General features: G+C 40.9%; 1 protein-coding gene across 4 annotated transcripts in view; it reads right to left on the reverse strand.

The window, feature by feature from the left end:
• Positions 1 to 19,139, reverse strand: part of DPP6 (dipeptidyl peptidase like 6) — a 544,817-nt gene that overhangs the window by 38,515 nt on the left and 487,163 nt on the right. For all 4 annotated transcript variants that reach the window (XM_063415978.1, XM_063415995.1, XM_063416003.1 and 1 more), the window contains exons 9-14: positions 14,500 to 14,654; positions 13,205 to 13,302; positions 9,269 to 9,392; positions 8,391 to 8,429; positions 1,376 to 1,483; positions 727 to 818 (exon numbers count right to left, since the gene is read on the reverse strand). In XM_063415978.1, the coding sequence (XP_063272048.1) occupies positions 727 to 818; positions 1,376 to 1,483; positions 8,391 to 8,429; positions 9,269 to 9,392; positions 13,205 to 13,302; positions 14,500 to 14,654 (616 nt within the window). The remainder of the gene's footprint in view (positions 1 to 726; positions 819 to 1,375; positions 1,484 to 8,390; positions 8,430 to 9,268; positions 9,393 to 13,204; positions 13,303 to 14,499; positions 14,655 to 19,139) is intronic.

A 19,139-nucleotide genomic window follows, 5' to 3' on the forward strand; every position in this document is an offset into this window, starting at 1 on the left:
GTCTGATATATTCCAGAGAATATTTACTCAACTGTTCAGTGACTTTAAATGACTGAGAGGTGAGAACCTTGTATCCATATTAAAATTTGTCTGGAACAGAATCTGTTATTTGATTCCAGAAAGCTGTCTAAATATTTTCTTATGTAATTTCTTGAAGTGTATTTGAAAGAGTGAATGTTTACAGAAGCTATTTTACAAACATAAAGAGCAAGTGTGAAGAAGGGTGGGTTTGTTTTTCTTGTTTATCTTTTTTTTTTTTTCCCTAATTTTAACTAAATACTTTTTTTGGTTTTTGGTTTTTGGTTTTTGGTTTTTGGTTTTTGGTTTTTGGTTTTTGGTTTTTGGTTTCTGGTTTTTGGTTTTTTTTCCACTGCCTTGGTATTTTTGCTGGTCAACAAAGGATTCTTTCCAAAACTAAGTGGTTGATGAAAACAAGTTTCTTTCTTACAGAGGCTAATATCAGAAGTCGCAGCAGGAGAAGTTACTCTTCTGCACAAATTTATTTAATAGTCATAGAAAGAGAGATCTGAACTGTACAGATTAATCAAAATGACACAAGATATGTGTAGTGGTATCAGAGGTTAAGCCAAAATGGAGACAGCTTCTCCTGCTTTCTTATCCCCTCCTCACTTACAGGTTTCAGTGCACACACAACACCTTTGTAACTGAGCCAGAGCCCAGGGCTAAACAGAGGAAGTCTGATTTGTCAGGCCAAAGGTTACTCACATTTTCTGCCTCTTTTCATCATATGCCAGTATCTTTGTCACATCCCAGTCTCCAGATGTAATAGCCTGTAATTCATCACTGCTGCTGTTGGGCTGCCAGAAAGAAATGAGAAGTAGATTTCTTTGTTGTTAAAACTTCTGAAAGAGGGAGCTCTTCTGGCTCCATTGCCCATGAAAAATAAACCAAACACCTGCAATTTCTACCACTACATTCCCATTTCTGTGAATCCTCAGGCATAGAAATCACAGAGAGTCATGTTAACCATGACTCCACTGAGGATAATGAGGAGGTGAATTCAGCACAGAGCAGCTCCAAAGCCCTTCCTCTAATCCAGCGTGCCTGCATGCTTCTATTTAATCCTTTATGGCAGGGTGGAGACTTACTTATCCACAACTAAGGTGGCATTAAGAAAACCAAACCAAAACAATAATAATATTTGGAAAGAGACACTCGACTGACCTTTTCCTTCCAAGTATTTCATTTGGAAATGCACATTACCTTATGCCCAAATAAAGCATCATTGGAGGTTTTCTTTTCTCCACAAGCCTTTTTTACATCTGCACCTCCCCATCTTGCTGCTGCAAGCACAGACAGCACTTTTTACTGCTGCGTGCCTCAGGTGAGCCCCAGAAGAGCAGCAGTGAGTCACCTGTGAGGATGACATGGCAATGTGGTAGAAATGCCCACGTCCTCCCTGGGGAATGGCCCGGACGAAGAAGAACTTGCGACCGTCCCTGGAGAAAACGGGCTCCTCATTCTGTACAAACAGCAAAATTAAGGGTGCATTAGTGTTAATTGGCTGCATTTACAATTGCTCAGCACTCCAACGCCCTGTAAAATGAATTCATAGCAAAGTAGAAAGTGCTCTTTGACAGCAAACTGAGCCCACTGGAAACTGGAGAAAGTTTTGAGCACTATTGCTTCTTGCTCCTGTGAAAGCAGACCCCTTTCAGCCGTGGGAGGACAGGCAGCAAGGTGAGTTCTTTGGCTGTAAAGTCAATTCCCATTTGCAAAGCCAGAGTGCAAATGTGGAGCTGACTGCTCAGGGCCCTTGGAGCCTTTAGAACTGGTGTGACAAACCCTGTTTACCCTGCTGGAGGAGCCTCTCTGTTCCTGTCCTGGAGGAAACACAACTGAACAGCATCTGACTGCTGTCTTTTCTACAGTCTTACAAATGCTTATCTCACTGAATCATTTATGAAGGAGAGGATCTCCTGCAGAACTCTCTTTGACACAGAGCTCCTGGGTGAAGGTGGTGATTGGCTTTTATTGGCTGACTGGAACTTTCACCCAGAGGCAGAAGAGACTCAGCGGAAGGAAAGTCAAACACCACATGTGGCAAGCAAGCATCTCCTGGAAGGGAATCTTCCTTTTGTGAGCAAGAACCCTGAGGCACATGAGAAGTCTCCACGACATGAAATGTTTGGACAGCAGATTCCCAGGGAAGGCAGAAGGATGGCCCATGTGGTAGGACACAGGAGCACTGTACCAACAGGACTGGCTACACGAAGCTAACTCTAAGGCTCAGCTAGAGTGAATAACAAGCTGAACCTCTGCTGAAGCTGTCCTGTGCTATCAGGATTTTCTGTGGCTGGATGAGGCTTGGCCAGGCTTTGTGAACCCTTCTTTATCCAGGAAAACCAACAAGGAGATTGCTGCCAGCTCTTCTGGGTCCTCTGCAGTTCAGTGTTGATCAAACCCCTTGACTTTCTACTTGGCACATGCCAAGACACCACACTGACCCAGCAGGAACCTGGTTGTACAGGGAGACTTATGGCATAGCAAAGGAATAAACATTTTTATTTCGTGTCAGCTAACACATTATTCTTACTCTGTGTTCCTTTGCTCCTTTGTTCTTTACTGATTAATTCTTTTCTGCTATTTATCAGATTTGTCAGTGCTCTATTAGGTGTTCAAACTGTTCTTTTGCCTTTTATTTTCCCCTGCTTAGGCTTTCAGTGTATTTTAAAATGTGCCCATTTGCAGCTTGTTGCAGCTCTATGAAATAATGGTTTCATTTGTTTCTGACATTGTTCTGGAACCCGAAACACGAAACTCTATATTATTTCCAAATGTCTTTCATGACAGGAGAGACCTCATTGAATAATGACTGTGATAGCTCAGGCAAACCTTCTGCTCGACAGGTTTTCCTTTCCTGAGGTAGGTAGGAACGAGTTCACCCTCCATTTCTGTGTCTGTGCCTCCTGCATTATATATTCCAGCAATAAGTCTCTGCCAGCCAGAGCAGGATTGTGCTGATGGGTTTGAGGCTCATTCAGAGCTACAGGGGAAGGAGATTCGTGGCACAGGTGACAGATGTGAGGTTTGAGCTCTGGTTCAGCACAGTCTGTTTGCATGTTCCATTGCTGGAAGGGCAACACATGAATGCAGTCAGAACTTTGTGACAGAGATGATGGCTTACCCAGGTGGCAGATGGGGAGACAGATTGAAATTCTCTTGGAACAGGATTTTTTATAATTTAGGGAGCTACAATGGGCACGTAATTAAAATATTTTGCATGTGATATGATCTGTCTGAGCCTTTTGTCAACCATTGTTGACTGAATCCCACAATAATAGAACAGCCCTCCTTGAAAATAATAAATCAGTTTAGTGCTAGTAAAAGACAATACTTTTACTATGCAGCAGGTATGGATTATTTGGAAGCTTTTGCCACAGGAGGTTTATGGACACAGCTGCTATCAGTAGGTGCAAAAAGGGATTGAACAAATTCATGTTTCATTAATACATCTTAAAGGATATTAATATATCTGTATGCTGTAATATATTAATATATTTAGATATCTGTGATTTTTTTGTTGTAGATGATAGTGAAATATGAGAAAATATTGCCACCAAATACTTCAGCTTTATGGGAAAAGAGAAGGTAATGGGAGGCTGCTGGAGGGCTCTGAACCTCCTGGAGGTCTGCACAACTCAGCCCTGCATGTCTGCAAATGGTCAGCAGAAGAACACAAGGAGTGCCTCAGGGCTTATTCCAAGTCTGGCAGAATCAGGATGGGTGAGGGCACAGTGCTAAATCCAGTCTGAGCTGCTGCAGATCCTAGAGCAGAACACAAAGTCCTGGTGCAAAGAATAACAATTTTTTAAAAAGGATGGAATGTATTCAATGTGTTTGGGGAGGGATCACAGAGAATCACTGGATCTGCAGCCACCTGAGGAGGACTCCTCTGGTAAAACAAGGGAAGATAAAATGTGTTCAGGATGGTGGGGAATGCACAAGTGTCTCTGACCCTGAGGTTTGCACGATCAAACACTCACCAGGAAAAATGTTTGAAAGAGAAATTACCCCATTTATGGTGAGTTGGAATTTATGAAAGATGAGTGGACACAGAAATACAGCTCCACCAAAACCACCCACACATTAACATGGGCCAAACAATCAGCATATTTCAGCACCACACGTTGCAGCTCCAAACTGGTTTGTCTTTGTTCAACACCTTCCCAGCCTCCTGCTCTGCTCCAGTGCCTCACATGCCCTTGGCTGGACTCCACACATTTCCTCACAGAAATCAGTGGTAAAGCAGATTCTTTGCATATTGGTTTTATTACTGACTGAGAATTATACTTCTGTAAGAATTATGATTTTCTGGTTCATCCTCAGGTTTTAAAAAGGAAACAAATTAATCTGAATAACTGAATCCTTTCCAATTGATTCTCTGATGCATTTTCCCTTCCTCAGCAGTCTCCCGCCCTCTCTGTCTGACCCACCTTTGCCCAGATGCCAGAATAATGATTTGGCTGTGTTGGCAATCATTCTTTCAGTGAAATGTTCCAATGCTTTCTGTGTCACAGGCCCATAGCTCTGATAAACAGATAGGTGTGACATGAATTCTTTTAATCCCTTGTATATTGGTAAACACTTTGTTTAAATCCATCAAAGAAAACACCCAATGTGCACTGACTCTAATGGGACAATGCAGCCACCTCTCTTTAGAGCACAGGGGGAAGATCTCTCTCCATCTCCTGACACACTCAGGCCCTGGGGCAATGCTGAGCTTCATCCTCACCCCTCGTCCTCATCCTCATCCTCATCCTCATCCTCATCCTCATCCTCATCCTCATCCTCATCCTCATCCTCATCCTCATCCTCATCCTCATCCTCCTCCTCCTCCTCCTCCTCCTCCTCATCCTCATCCTCATCTGTGGCTGGCTGTACCACACCTTTGGCCATCTCTGCAGCCAGGGCAGCTGCACCAAAATCAGGGTCAACAACTGGAGAGGATCCCATGTCTCTCCACTGGGTGAAATGGGAACTCTTCATTTAAGCACTCAAAATGATTCTTTGTAGCCAGGAGCTGCTTTTTTATCTCTGGTAGATGAATTTGTGTATTTGAGTTACGGAACTCTGGGTCTTATTTCTGCTGCATCCTTTTTTCTTTAGACCAAAATTAAGTCAGTTATGGGGTAATTACATAAGGCAAAAGGGCTTTAGACAGTGAGTGGGTCCTGTTTGTCAGTTCCTCTGAACTCCGTTTTTATTTTAGAAATCTCTTTTCATATCTCCTATTTACTACATATAAGAATTATTACTGGGGTTATCATGCAGGATTAAAGTAAGGGAGTAGTAAAAGAAAAACAGTGCCAGGTTTTCAGCATCTCCACCTTTTAAGAGAATGAGTCTTTATCTTCAGACTGAGGTCATATGAAACACTGGGAAACTGGAGGACTGGAAAGAAAAATGCAACTCAAGGAAACTGTTATCAGGGGAGGGCAGGCAGCCCACACAGGCACTTTTGGAGGTTATAGGGCTCTAAACAATTTTATGGTAATCTCTTGGTCCTGCCAACAACAATGTCAAAGACTGCAGCCTTTGATGGAGTTGCAATTGCACCCTGGTTTATAATTAATTTTTTTTCAGGCCACGTTCACAATTTAATAAATAAACCAATTAAAATGCCAGTAAACTTTATCTTCAGCAGGTGCTCAGAAATTGCCTGATTTCTCCCTTGCTGACTCATTGCCTGTATATGACTGTGCCCACGACTACTGGAAAAGGGCTTCTTCACAAAAATTGAAACAAAATTGCTTACAGCTATAATTAGTGTTTAAATTGTTGTGTGTTTAAGGAGAAGTATGAGTGAAGGTCAGTCTGGCTCTTGTGCTCTGAGGTGTAAAAGCAAGTATATAAACAAAAGAAATATAAACTTCCAGAGTCCCTGGACAGTTTCAGTGGACTTGTGCCACCTCATCTGACAAGGAGTGACAGATACTTTCTAGCAAATCCTGTGTAAATACTGTGTATTTATCATTATAGTTTAAGTAGCTTATCCTATTTTTTAGCTGCACAGGGAGTGGCTGCATTATTTCTCTTTGCCTGTGTTGGAGAAAGGCCTCTATAGGTTTTGGACTTGCATAAAATATATTCATGAACTTAGCCCAGAAGGAAACATAAGATTGTTTACTATGACCTTCCATACACTGACTTTTAAATGCCACTGAGTCACCAAACTACTACAACAACAAAATTCAAATTTGTGGCTTGTATGCTTTATCTCAGAACTCCCAGGATTTTAGACAGTGAAAAAATCAACCCTGCCATCCTTGGAGACCCCCTCATGTCCCTGTTGGGTATCTTATTGTCTCCTACTCCCAGCTGACTGTTTGTCCCTATCCAAGGGTGCCCCTAAATTCCCAGGAAAAAGGTAAAACCTGTGTATGCTTTTCAAAGCATGCACATGGAGAATTTAAAAGTATTTTAAAGATCGAGGCAAGCAGTTGGATTCCTTGGTCCCACTGATTTAAAATTGGGACTCTCCTCAAAAGGAGGTCTTTGGATGGGCTGATCCCTGCCCAGGGTCCCTTGGCTGTGTCACCCACTGCCACCACCCTGGCTGTCCCCAGAGGGGCCAGGACACCTGGCTCATTTACAAATACTTATATTAACATGTCTCAACACATTTGCAAATACTTATATTAACATGTCTCAACCCAGGACTCCTCATCCTGCGCCAAGCCACACTCCTGAGCTCCCTCAGCAGCTGCCTGATGTGCAGTTCCTCTCCTTCTTGAAGAGATTAGTGGACCCAAACTGGAATTTGACATTCTCACATCACCCTCATAGTCAGGCACACATGCCATGAAAATACCTTTCCAGTTATCTAGATTAATGTGTCATCGAATAAAAGGCAAATGTAGAAAATACAATTATCCCAGTAATCATATTCAGCCAAAACTAGAATTTTAAGTAATTTTGTTGTCAGAAATACAGGCAAAAGTGCTATATAATTCTGCAGACTCCTACAAAAGCTTTTGAAGGATGCTATCAAATGTCTCCAAAGTCCATAGAAAATGTTATTTTAGTTTAGCACTGAGATGTCTGACTCATTTGGCTGTAATGAACAACCTCCTCAAACATCAAACCAAGTGTGTGCTCTCAAACTAAGTATAGGCTTTTTGGAGATGTAGTAAAAGAAATTGTATTTCCCTGGAGCAGGCCAATTATAGACTGACAGATCATTTACTTCAGATATTGAGGATAAAGCAACTTCTTTTAATGCCTGTCCACGTGGTAGGTGACTAAATAACCACAGCAGTGTAAAAACACAAGTTCCACTGTACTGTGTCAATAATATAAAACACAACTTCTACTATACTGCAGCAAGTAGCAATGAAAGGATTATTTTATTGCTGTTGCCTTCAAACTTATAAAATAAATAAAGCTTGTTAAGTTTGGTGGTTTTTTTTTTTAATATACAATACCTGGACAATTTAATTTTCCCTCGATTTGGCTTGTCTTTTATTTCTCACTCAAGCTAATACAGTCCTTATGAATGTAAAGAATATTTCAGCATCATTTTTACTCTTATATCAGCAAAAAGACTATTTGAAATGCTTGGAGCACAAAATCCATTTCCCCATACAATCAACTTTCATCTGGATCACACACAGCTCATTGCTGCAGGCCAGCCACTGGAACAGGGGAGAGCATTGTTCTTGCTGTGAACTGATGTGGTGCCATTTCTACAGGGCCTGGGCTCCTCTGAACAGGCTGAGAACAAAAATCCAAAATGCTGTAAACCTGGACTTGGAAAAATATATTGAACAAGCTATTTTGTGACGTGCTGCTCCCTGTCTGGTGTTCACACAAGGCTTGGAAAACAGTTCAGTGTCGTGGCTGAATCGAGATCACAGCTTCTCTCTCAACAACAGCTTCATCTAAGCTGAGGTCCCTTCACAAACTGACTCCTGGGCAAGTGTTATATATGATATTTAAGTGACTCAACAGTCTATCTGCATGATTTTGTCTCTGAATGGACAGAGATCCTCTTTATAAAACGACCAGAAAACAACATCAATAGTATTTAAACCATCATCATCCGTGTCAGGGCAGGATATGAAGGATTGCCTCTCGGGTTAATCAGTCCTATACAGACACTGCCAGTGAGGGATTTTCCACCCACATCAGCTTTTCACCTCTTTTAAACACAAGTAAATTCCAGGCTAAGGACTATGGGACTGGCCAGAGTGGATGGTATCTTTACTAAGAGCTTGTTTGTTACTGAGAATCTCTTTTCTGTTATACAGCTTATACCATTGTCCAAGTATCTCTCTGAAATCTGGAAATCAGTTTTTCTCTTTGAGGAAAAACTCAATGAAGCAATTATCCTGCTAAAAACTTGACCACAGGAAGATCACTCTTACCTGTCTGTGCAGCCAAGCATCGCTCTCATCTTCATGTTTCTAAAACACAAAAAAGATCATTAATACTGTACTTGTTATATATTATATTTTGCCTATCAATGCAGGAAGTTGTTGGATTGGAGTTGAAAGGTTGCTCAGAAATACAAATAAACTGTTTAAATATGTGCTTCTGGAGTGGAATCCAGTGGCTGCTTTTCTTGACTTTCCTCCCTGATGGATAAGCATTCACTAGATCAAAAAAGCAGTTTACACATACAGACAAAGCACATAAATCCACAAGATATATTATTCTCCAAAGAAATAAATCTTCTTAAGAAATAAATAAAGACTGAAAGGAAAGTTATTAAGAAAAAACTTCTCACCATGCTCTATGCACAGAATTGCATCATCTTTTTCAATGGATGGGGATATTGGAACAATTTTGTGCAGTGGAAACATATACCAGTTTAAATGATGGAATCTGCTGGCCTTATATCAATACACCATTTGTATTTGTGCCTTTATAGAAGGGATTAATTAACTACAATTAAGGTATATATAGATAAGCATGAGTTTTATGCGTTTAATGCCATTAAATACATATAATGCAGCTAGAATGCTGCAAAGACATTTAGGTTGCAAATTGTTGAGGTATGTGAGCTTGTGTGTGGACAAAGGTATTTCCAGACAGGTAATCACTCTCCCTCAAACACACCCAGAGTGTTCTTGGATTTCTAGGTGTAAAAAAAAAAAAAAAAAAAAAAAAAAATTTAAAACTGTGAACATGAATATTCTGTCTGCCCAAATTAATGTGTTCCAGCCGACTTTTCACCATGTAAAAGCAGTGAAATAGTTTCTCCTTGCACGGGCTGTGGGTTCTGAAGCCAAACCTCTCCCACCTTGGTGCAGACCCCCGTGGTGGCGTCGCAGAGCGTCAGGATGGACACGTTCTGGGCCCTGTTCAGCCAGTTCACTGCCACCTTGGTGCTGGTGGCCCACTTCACCATGGTGATGTAGTAGTCCCTGCAAACACAGACACACACAGAGCAGATCACACCACTGCCATCCCCATGAACAGCCACACGGCAGAGCAGTCGGGGCTGCTGCAGGCAAGCAGTCCAGGAGAGAGCCATGGTTTTAAAGAACATCGTGTCCTGATGTCTCTAGGCTGCTTTATGTATGGATTTCAACCCCTAAAAATGACATTTTTAGGGCTGTGCAGGTGTTTTATCTGCCACTTCTGGCAGTTATTTTCAAAGAAGAGATGAATACAGAGATAAAGAATCTTTCAAGCTATTCTGTCTTCCAAGAAGGATGGAACTGCCTGGAGCTACAAATTTACACACAGGTGGAAAAGAAATTGCAAACCATTCCCATTCTGAGCACACCAACCTGAGCTGACTCAGACCCATCACTACCAATGGCTGGGGTGTTTATGCTTATGAAAATTTGATGGCCTCTGAGTATGCTGGCTACACACCAAAGTATCCAGGAGTGCTGCATTAAAAGACAAATAGTAAGAAAGATAGAGTTTGGAGAAACACAGGGTTTCTGTAAAGCAGATGCAGCTGGTTGCCATAAAGACATCAGCAGAGAGAGTCTGCATGAGCAAAACCACCCTCCTACACTGCCTGCACCATCTTACTGCTGGACATGCTCAGGTTGTGATGATACTTGGAGTAAGTCACAGGTTTGGGCTGAACAGTCCTGTAATCAATACCTTCAGGGAAAGTCCTGTGCAATAGTGAGGACTGCAACCACTCAGGCTGGGCTGGAAAACACAGGAATAAATTCACTGATGGCTGCCTTCTCAGAGCCAGGGCTACCTGATGTCCACCTCTGCAGCAATTCAGCTCTTCATTTGTAGGGCACAACTCTGGCTGAGCTGCCAAAGCTGCTGATGTTATATTATACTGCTGGGCCAAGTGGGCCAAGACATCCTTAAAGTGTAATGTGACTTTTTACAGCATACAGTCTATAAAAAATGTATTAGTTCATTTGTTTGCTATAAAATATGTATAAGGAATTGTTGCTCTCTTTGAAAATAATGCTCTGTGTCACTGGAGAGTCCTTTGAGTTCTGGCAAGAGCTCCTGCATATACTGAAGAGTGAGGGCAAAAGCACAAAGGTCTGTTTGTCTAGAAAAGTAACAAGCTGGAAATTGATTTTGTACTTTTCAGTAATATTTAGTGCTTGAAATTGGCTGCAGGAAAAGGAACAAAAGGTCTCAATGCTTGCATCCACTGCACTGGGGGGAAGGATATGCCCAGGTGAGACAACACAGTCTGGAAATTTAGAGCCTGAAATAAAATTGTAATTTTACTCTTTATCAGCAACAGTGTAGGCCCTAAGAGGAAGAAAAACACAACAGTGCAAAATTAAACTGTATAACTGTCTCTCTTTCTCTCCAAAATGAAAGATTCAGTCTCCCCAGAAAAGGAATGTGATTTTAGTTCTTATTGTGGCTTGGAGCATTTTTTCCATAAATCCAATTTAAAGTTTCAAGGATATATATTAAGTTTTTACATCCTTCTCACTGTTTGAACACAGTTATTTCTCAGGCACTTTTAATTATTATTTAAGGTGAATCATGGTGTTCTCTACCACCCCAGAGAAGGGCATGGACTCTCAATTTCTCTCTGAACCCTCTTCTGGCCATCAAGACCATGGACAACCCAGCCCAGATAACTGCAGATACCTGGTTAGTCATTATTCTAGTTTTTGACTAGTGTGGAGTAATTTCATTTACTTCCCCTCACATCTCTTCTACAGGACACCCAAGTTTTATGGTTCCCATTTTGCAGAGGAAAACGAGACAAGAAGGTGTGATTCATCTCAGCTAATTTTAAACATCTGCTGCTCTTGCAGCTGCACTGGTTGAGCAGCCAGTGGAGAGAAATGGGAAATCAGTGCAATTGCCAAGCCCTCTCTGCCTGACCTGTCCCACATTTTATGTGGAGCTGATTTAAAGGAGAACCTTTTTCTTCCACAGGATGAAATCTATACCAGCAGATCCTTGAGCACTGCACTTCTAGACATCCACACCAGAGGAGAAGGGAAGGGACACCTTTGTCTGAGCCCTGCCAGGCAGGGTGAAGCCATCCAGAGTTTTGAAATGAATTTCCACGCCCCAGTAAAGACATTATTGGTTTGGTTTGCAATCATCTGAGACTGAGATTACTGCACAGCACCCTTGTTCATGCCCCTTTGCACGGCTGCCTCCTGGAGGCAGGAATCCCAAACATGAGGTGTGACTCTACAATAGGAATTGTCACCTACACATACAGTGTGACCACGGAAATACAGCCACAACCACCACACAGAACAGACAGTGATTTATTACAGGCCAAGGGACAGGCAGCAGCCCAGCCCTGGGTACAGACAGCTCCTCAGATCCACATTGGACTTGTCTGAGTTTTTCCATTATTTATTTGTTTCTGGCCCATGCAGGGGCCAGTGACGACTTCTGCACTTGAGGGAGAGAATATCATCCCTCAGTTTGCCACCTGAGATGCAAATATGAGAAATAAGCTGGGTCAGGATCCAATTCTGACCATCTGCTGATGAAACTCTTGAAGTCTAGTGGTTTTCACCAAAATAAAAAATGCCCATCAGGCATTAAATGTTGTAGCACTACTTCTCCCCCTTCAATTTCAACCCCTTCCCTTCACTTTCTTTTTTTCACAGAAAAGCATGGCATTCAAGGAAACTTGACAAAAAATGTTCAGAATAAATAATATTTAAGAAGGACAAGTAATCAATATTGCACATTTCACCTCTAAATATATTTTCCCATCATCAGCTTTGCTTCGTTTGCTTTGGTTTGGTTTTTTTACTGAAAAAATATCCAATTCCTGTGGAAAATTTCTGGCTTCTTTCAATTTTGACAGAAAAAAGGCAGTGACATATCTCCACTTTATTATCAGCTTTATTAATTGTACTAAATCACTTTGCTCCAGATAAAAAGAACACGAAATACCACTCTGTCCATATATCATCTGCACTGAAGTGCTTCAGATAGGATGTGTCTGCTGGAAGATCCTTATCACCAGCTTCCCCTGCTTTCTTCAAACTCCCTTCTGTAGCTGAATGTACAGTACATCCCTCTTGCCTATTTTAATAAAATTTTATCACACTGCTCCTCTCACTTCAGAAAACATATGCATAATGAAAATACACCCCTATTGCTCTGGCAGCACTACTTCCATCATCCCTAGAGATGGCAATTGCCATGGTTTTGATGAAATATACAGGCACTAATTAATTATGATGTATTTTGCATCATTTTGCAATATTGATTGCAACAAAATAAATTATGGCCCCCCATAACCATATAGAACAAATTTATGAACAGCACTTGCATCCTGCAGTCGGAAGTTATTGCTGTAATTAAAACCTTTCTGAGTCTCTCTGTTTACAGAGAATGCTACTAAAGAGAAATTATCTTGTTCAGGAGCCACCATTCTGATACTGTGATGGGGATACTGTGATCCTGAATTCCCACCTGCTGTACACAGGCCTGAAGTTTCATTTTTGAAAGGCAGATGTCCATTTGGTTTGGCCACAGGTCATATATATTCTTTCACATAAACAGATTTGGATTATTTTAGAGTTATTAACTGTAAACCTGTTCTAATACAATGTTCCATAAAATACAGGTAAAAGACAAATAATTTGAAAAAAAAAAGAGGCAGATTTGCACAAAATGAAACTTCTTGATAGCAGCAGAGAAAGGTCCAGTGTTAAAAACAGTAAAATGATCTTGAAAAAGTCAGACTCTGATCTAAAACCCCAAGGGAACTGGGGCCAGCACTCAAGGGTGAGAAAGCACCTACCTCATTCTCTGATCATCTGGGGGAGTCATTTCCAGGTCATGAGTGGGTCCATTCAGACCAATCACATGCAAAGAAATGGTTGGGTTTTCCATTCCAGCCTAGATTTAAAAAAAGAATAAATTACTATATCATATAGAATACAGAAGGGTTTTGATTTATTATATCCCCATAGATTATAAAAAGCATTCCCACTGAATGGGGTATGGACTGGACTGCTGTGGCTTTTCACAGGGTGACTGCAGATCCAGGGATGTGGCACAGAGGTGTGGAGAGACACAAACAAGGGACAATTTTACTCAGGACATTTCTAACCTTAGTAAAAAATCTGGCTTTTCAAGGTAACTAGAAATTTTGCTATTTCCTGCACCTCTTGACAAAGAGCTGTCTAACAGGATGATGTAGTAAAATACTGCTTCATTTTGTACTGTAGGAAAGGACATCCCCTGCTGAACCATTGTGATTTCCACAAAACCTGCATATATGTGGGTATCTCTCCTGTTAAATTGTGGTTCAATTTGGATCAGCACGTGAGGTCTTAGGCAGTCAGTGCTAAAGCATGAAACCCAGAAGGAATGACTGCAGCAGACCCCCCTGTAGTGCTTTAGAGCAGGAAATCACAGCAAGAACAGCAGCAGTGGGGCTGTGCTGGGGGAGAGCTGTGTCTGTGCTGTGCACCCACTGCAGGTCTCTGCAGTCAAGGGGAGAATGGATCTTAAGTCTTTGCTGTCTTTCAGGCACAGCAAATCTCTAAAACCAATGTCTCCCCTGACATTAGGCCATCCTGGATATTCTAATACTACATTTTCTTTCTATACAAAAGAGAATTTATCTAAATATAGAATATGTGTATGTATGTGTGTGTCTATCTAATCTATCACCTAGCATCTAAATATAGAACTTTATCTAAATATAGAAGCATATCTGAATATAGAAACATGTCAAAATATAGAAATACAGAAATTCCAAACCCTCAGACACCATCCAACTTCCCTCCGTTCCAGCATGGAGGCACAATTGCTTTTGTGAGCATAAAAAGCAAGGACTCCTAAATTTTATTTTCACTGTATGTAGAATTACTAATTCTCACAGAACCAGAAAAGTTCAACTTTACAAATGCAGCTAAAGAGCAATGGGGACCACAGGCACTGTGTGGGGAACAGCTGATCTTCCCTTGGATCTGTTTATTTTCATTGCTTATGGGTGTGGACTAGTAACCTCCTGTCTGAGCCTACTGGAAATAAACAATTATTTATTTCTGATAGAGCAGCAGGACTGATTATTTTATTTTCCCTTACCTTTGGATAATGGTATGTTTTAACAGTAGGGTAAAGGATGCCTGTATATATTGGGATCTCCATGGTGGGGACTCTGGAGGCATTAATTGTTGCATATGCCAACCTGGTGCCATCAGGAGACCACCAGTGAGCAATGTGAGTCTTCAAGATCTCCTCTAATTAAGAAAAAAAAAAAAGGAGAGAGAACAGGGAAAAAAAAAAAAAGGCTATTAGAGGTAAATTATTAGTTAGCAATAAATGAAACAGTGCAGATATGAAAATCCCAGCCTAATCACAGCACAGGGAAAATGCCATAGGAATATCAATCAAAAATACTCATCAAATTATGCCATATACACAAATGAACACAATTGATAACAATTACTCTGTGTTTATAGGTTATTAGCCTTAATTACCTTTGCTGAAGAAACATCAAATTATTCATATTAGTACAGACACTCATGACAGCATAAAAGGCCCTGCTGCTCCTGCCATGTGTCCTGCACAGGATTAGGGCTCACAACATCAGACTAGGCACATATAAATCAATTCAAACAATGTTTATACAAATACTCCAGCAACAATTTAAATATTCCTCGGTTCTGCTGCCAGTTGGGAATAAATAAATATAGAAATTTTCTGTAACTCAAGAAAGGCCAGAACTTCAAAACGAGATACCAGGCCTTAAAGTCTGTGCCTTGGATACCATCTTGACTTTTACCCCTATTTCATTTTTTAAATCACTTTTGCAAGGCAATTTGCCATAAGTAGCCAGGGTTAGAGCCTGAACCTTTATACCACTGAATTTGGGGATTTTTGAGATTTCAGTGGTATAGTTTCTGTTGAAAAGGTGTTCAGAAAGATGCCAATGCAAACATGTCAGAGTTCAAGTATCTAAGGAGAAAACAATATTGCCATCATGTGAAATTACTTTTAATACTGGCAGAACCTAGTTCTCATTAAATTCAAATTCAAATAACTTCTAATTTCTAATACTTTCCATATCATCTAAGATCCTTCATTGTAACAATGAGTTCATCTTACACATCTGCAGAAAAGCTATAAAATTCACTCTTGGTCCAAAGTGTCTCCAGTTACTGACATTTGGAAGGCATTAACTTGGCTTTTTAAACCTCCCATTTTGTGAAAGACAATAATGTAATCCATTTTCATTAAGAGGTTTAATATCTGTGTGAGTCATTCCTATTTAAACCACCAGAAGGGCTTGCATATGCTGTACAGATTGATGGGCAGGAAGATGGGTCCCATTACTTTAATGTGAGAATAAAAATTAAAGAGGTTGCAGAGCGTTTCTAAGGTTTCTAAAGCTTCACCATGAAGTCCTGCTGCCCAGGTCCAGGCAGCTCCAGTGTCTGCTGCCATTACTGGTTACTGGAAAAATGGATGAGGATTTTCTCAGTTCAGACCTACCACGTTTTTACATCACCCTCTGATGACCCCCCCAGTCCACCCAGGACATCTCTCTGGTCTGAACAGTAGAAACTCACTAGACACTCCTTAATTAAAAAAAACCAAAACAAAACAAAACCAAAATGCATAAGCAATCCTTGGAGAACAGACAATTCTATTCATCACAGGTTAAATAAACACTGTTAGTGAAGACTTGCATATGGCTTGGAATAAAACTCAAGGTAATATCAGAAAGGGTGCAAGGGAAAATTCATCCTTGATACTTATGGTTTTCAGAAATAACAAACTAATTAATCAATGCTTAGTGGCAACATGTAAGTGGGGTTTTGAAAGATATTTAGGAAGTTACAAATGTTTAATGGGAAAGCACATCTGGCAAATTTGCTTTGTTGCATTGTCCCACCTGTTACATGTACATTTAAAAGATGCTGCTTTTGACTTTTATATTGGTTGCCCGTTAAAGAGATAATGAAGAGCATAAAGGAAAAGGAGCAAGATGGATGGCAGATGAATCCTTGACATTTTAACATTAATTAGGAATGACTTTATTCAGCAAACATTTTCTCCAGGATCTCAGACTTAATGAAGCAGTTTTGCTGAAGGTCACATACCCAGAAAGGTTTTAGTGCAGGTTTTGTGGTCCTCTGTTAATGAGATTTAATTGAGTGAACCTTTGCCTTGAAACAAAGCCAGGACCTTGCTGTTATTAGAGAGATCATTTAGCTTTAGCAAACCAGAGAACATTCTTATGGACTATAGAACGGATTAGTACCAGAAAGTTCTTTCAGCTGAAAGAAAAAATGATTTGCAGAGAATTTTTTCTTGGAGACAGTTTATTCCTTGTGCTTGCATTTAGCACCTTTAAAAATCAGCTGCATTCAATACTGTTGAGTCTTTCTAAAGTTAGTTCAGACCCTGCCTCATGTGTATAAAAAACCAGATTCTTCCTAAATACTAAAGCCCCCCTACATATTTGGATCATGACTTCCTGATGGAGAGCATGAAGTGAAAATTGATGAAAACTTTGCCCTCTTCCCCAGAGCTTGCAGTCTGAGTGCTACATAATGTCAGGATGCTGTGAGTGAGCTGCTGGGATTCCTCACAGGCAGATCCTGGTGGCTTTGGGCTCCTTCCTTCCCCACAGTTTTGCTGGGCAGCCCCAACAGGGCATGCAAACCCCAAAAGAACTGAGAGTAAGGTGTGTGGTTGCCTTACAACAAGGGCTGGTTATACCTGCTGGGTTCAAGCACAGGGTTTGAGACAAGTCAGTGTTTATTCCACCTCAGCACATTCAGTAAAGAATCACTCTGAACCAGCTGGGTGACCCTGCTCATGAGAAGTGACTCCTCAGTGGGGACATGTATTGGCCACTGATGTGTTTGTGCTCAGGGAATGTTACAGGATGTGTAAATCCTTTATTCTAGTGGAGTAAGGCCCAGTTGAATGATCTTTTCAAACCTTTTGTGTGAAACAAACAATCTTCTAAGTTAACAGACCCTCAGGAGGAGAATTTGAAGTCCCAGGTCAGAGTATATTGAGTGACAACTGGGCATATATCCATCTTAGAGACTTCAGTATCATTGGAAGAGAGAAGAAACTGGAGGAAAGGACAGATGGGAGGAAGGTTCCCTGAGCGAATTCAAGGTTGCTGCATTCCTGCATTATGTGGGTGCCTGTCTTTGGAATCAAGACCTGAGCAGCATCCAGGGAGAAGCAGGCTGCCCAACGTGGGAATGCCCAAAGTGGGCTGCCCAAAGTGGGAATGTCTTCTGAGGGATGTGTTTCCTGAGGGAGGCTCTCCTGCTCACCAGCAGGGAGCAGAATGAGAAGTCTCTTGCAGTGGTTCTCAGGCTGTGGCTGAGATGGGAGTGGATGTTGCATTTGGCTATGACACAGTGTGGGTAACCCCTGGAAAGACTGAAGAGTGGATCAGAAGTTGGGTGGACATTTCTGTGAGGTCTGTCATCAAAAATGAGTCCAGTGTGTATAAAGTTAAGCAGCCACCAGATAGTTTCAAACTGCAATTTAATTCCTGCAGCACTTGCAAGAGCAGTGAAATGGGAGACTTTTATCTCACTTCAGGTAACAAACTTCTCAAGGAATCAAATGAGTCTGGAAGAGATCCCAAAAATCCTCTGGCTTGTAACTCCATGGATAATATCCAGCCCAATCCTGGAAGGATCTTCACAAGTGGATTTGGCTATTCCTTTTGATACTTGTACAGCAACTTTATCCATGGAACTCAGACATTTATAATTATCCTTTCCAGCTCTGTCTAAGCACTGAACAGTCCCAGTGAAGTGCACTCAGACCTCTGACTTCCTTGATAGACTCAATGCAGGAAAAGCACCAGGCATTTATCTCATGTAACCTCTGTGGCAACCAGCAGAGTCTGGAGGAAAGAACTGTTGTATGCACCACATTTGGAAATCCACAGACATGATTTTAATGTTCTGAACCATAATCTGCCACTGGAGTGTTTCTAAAGACATTTCCATGACAAATCCACTTCCCAGGCTTGCATAGGGCTCTAGACTGGCAGAGTTGCTCTTTGCTAATAAACACGTACATGTAAATGCCATAGCCAGGGAGATTTCTTTATGCTTTCCTAAAATCCATCTAGTTCTGCAGCCTTTGTCAATCTTGAGTCATATTTGTGAGTTTTGCCTTTCTTCTGAAGGTGGCAAAGTTCTGGCTTGCTGTTTGGAAAAGATGAAGCCTTCACTAGTGACTGACTGAGGAATCCACTGGTAGCTTAGAGATTACTTCCAATGATATCAGGAAAAAAAAACTGAGAAAAAAGATAATTTTCAAGTTAAAAAAACCCACCTTTTCCTGGGTCTTCTTCTAAGAAGACACAAAATACTTGTATTTTTCAAGTGTGAGTTAACAGAAAGAGGGACTTGAACAAGAAGACAAAGATGCTCAGACAGACCAGTCCTCTGACAGTCTGGCCTGTACCATTGCAACCCTTTTCTATCACTAAAAACAAAATTAAAAAATAATTCGAAGCCATCAGCAATTTAAGGTTCGAAAGCTCTCAGGACCAGTGTTATTTATTGCTGATCTGGTAAAGCACAGTAATTCTGGGGAATGTAACCAATGGTTCTGGTTGTGTGATGTCTTGTAGCTGATGCTCAGATCGTGAAGTATTTGGTGTGCTGAAGACATTTTGCTATTTTATTAAAACTGTGAATAAAAAGGAATTTTAAGCAAAATGATATTAAAGC

The sequence above is a fragment of the Prinia subflava genome, chromosome 1 (genome assembly GCF_021018805.1).
Source record: "Prinia subflava isolate CZ2003 ecotype Zambia chromosome 1, Cam_Psub_1.2, whole genome shotgun sequence".
Taxonomy (NCBI): Eukaryota; Metazoa; Chordata; class Aves; order Passeriformes; family Cisticolidae; genus Prinia; species Prinia subflava.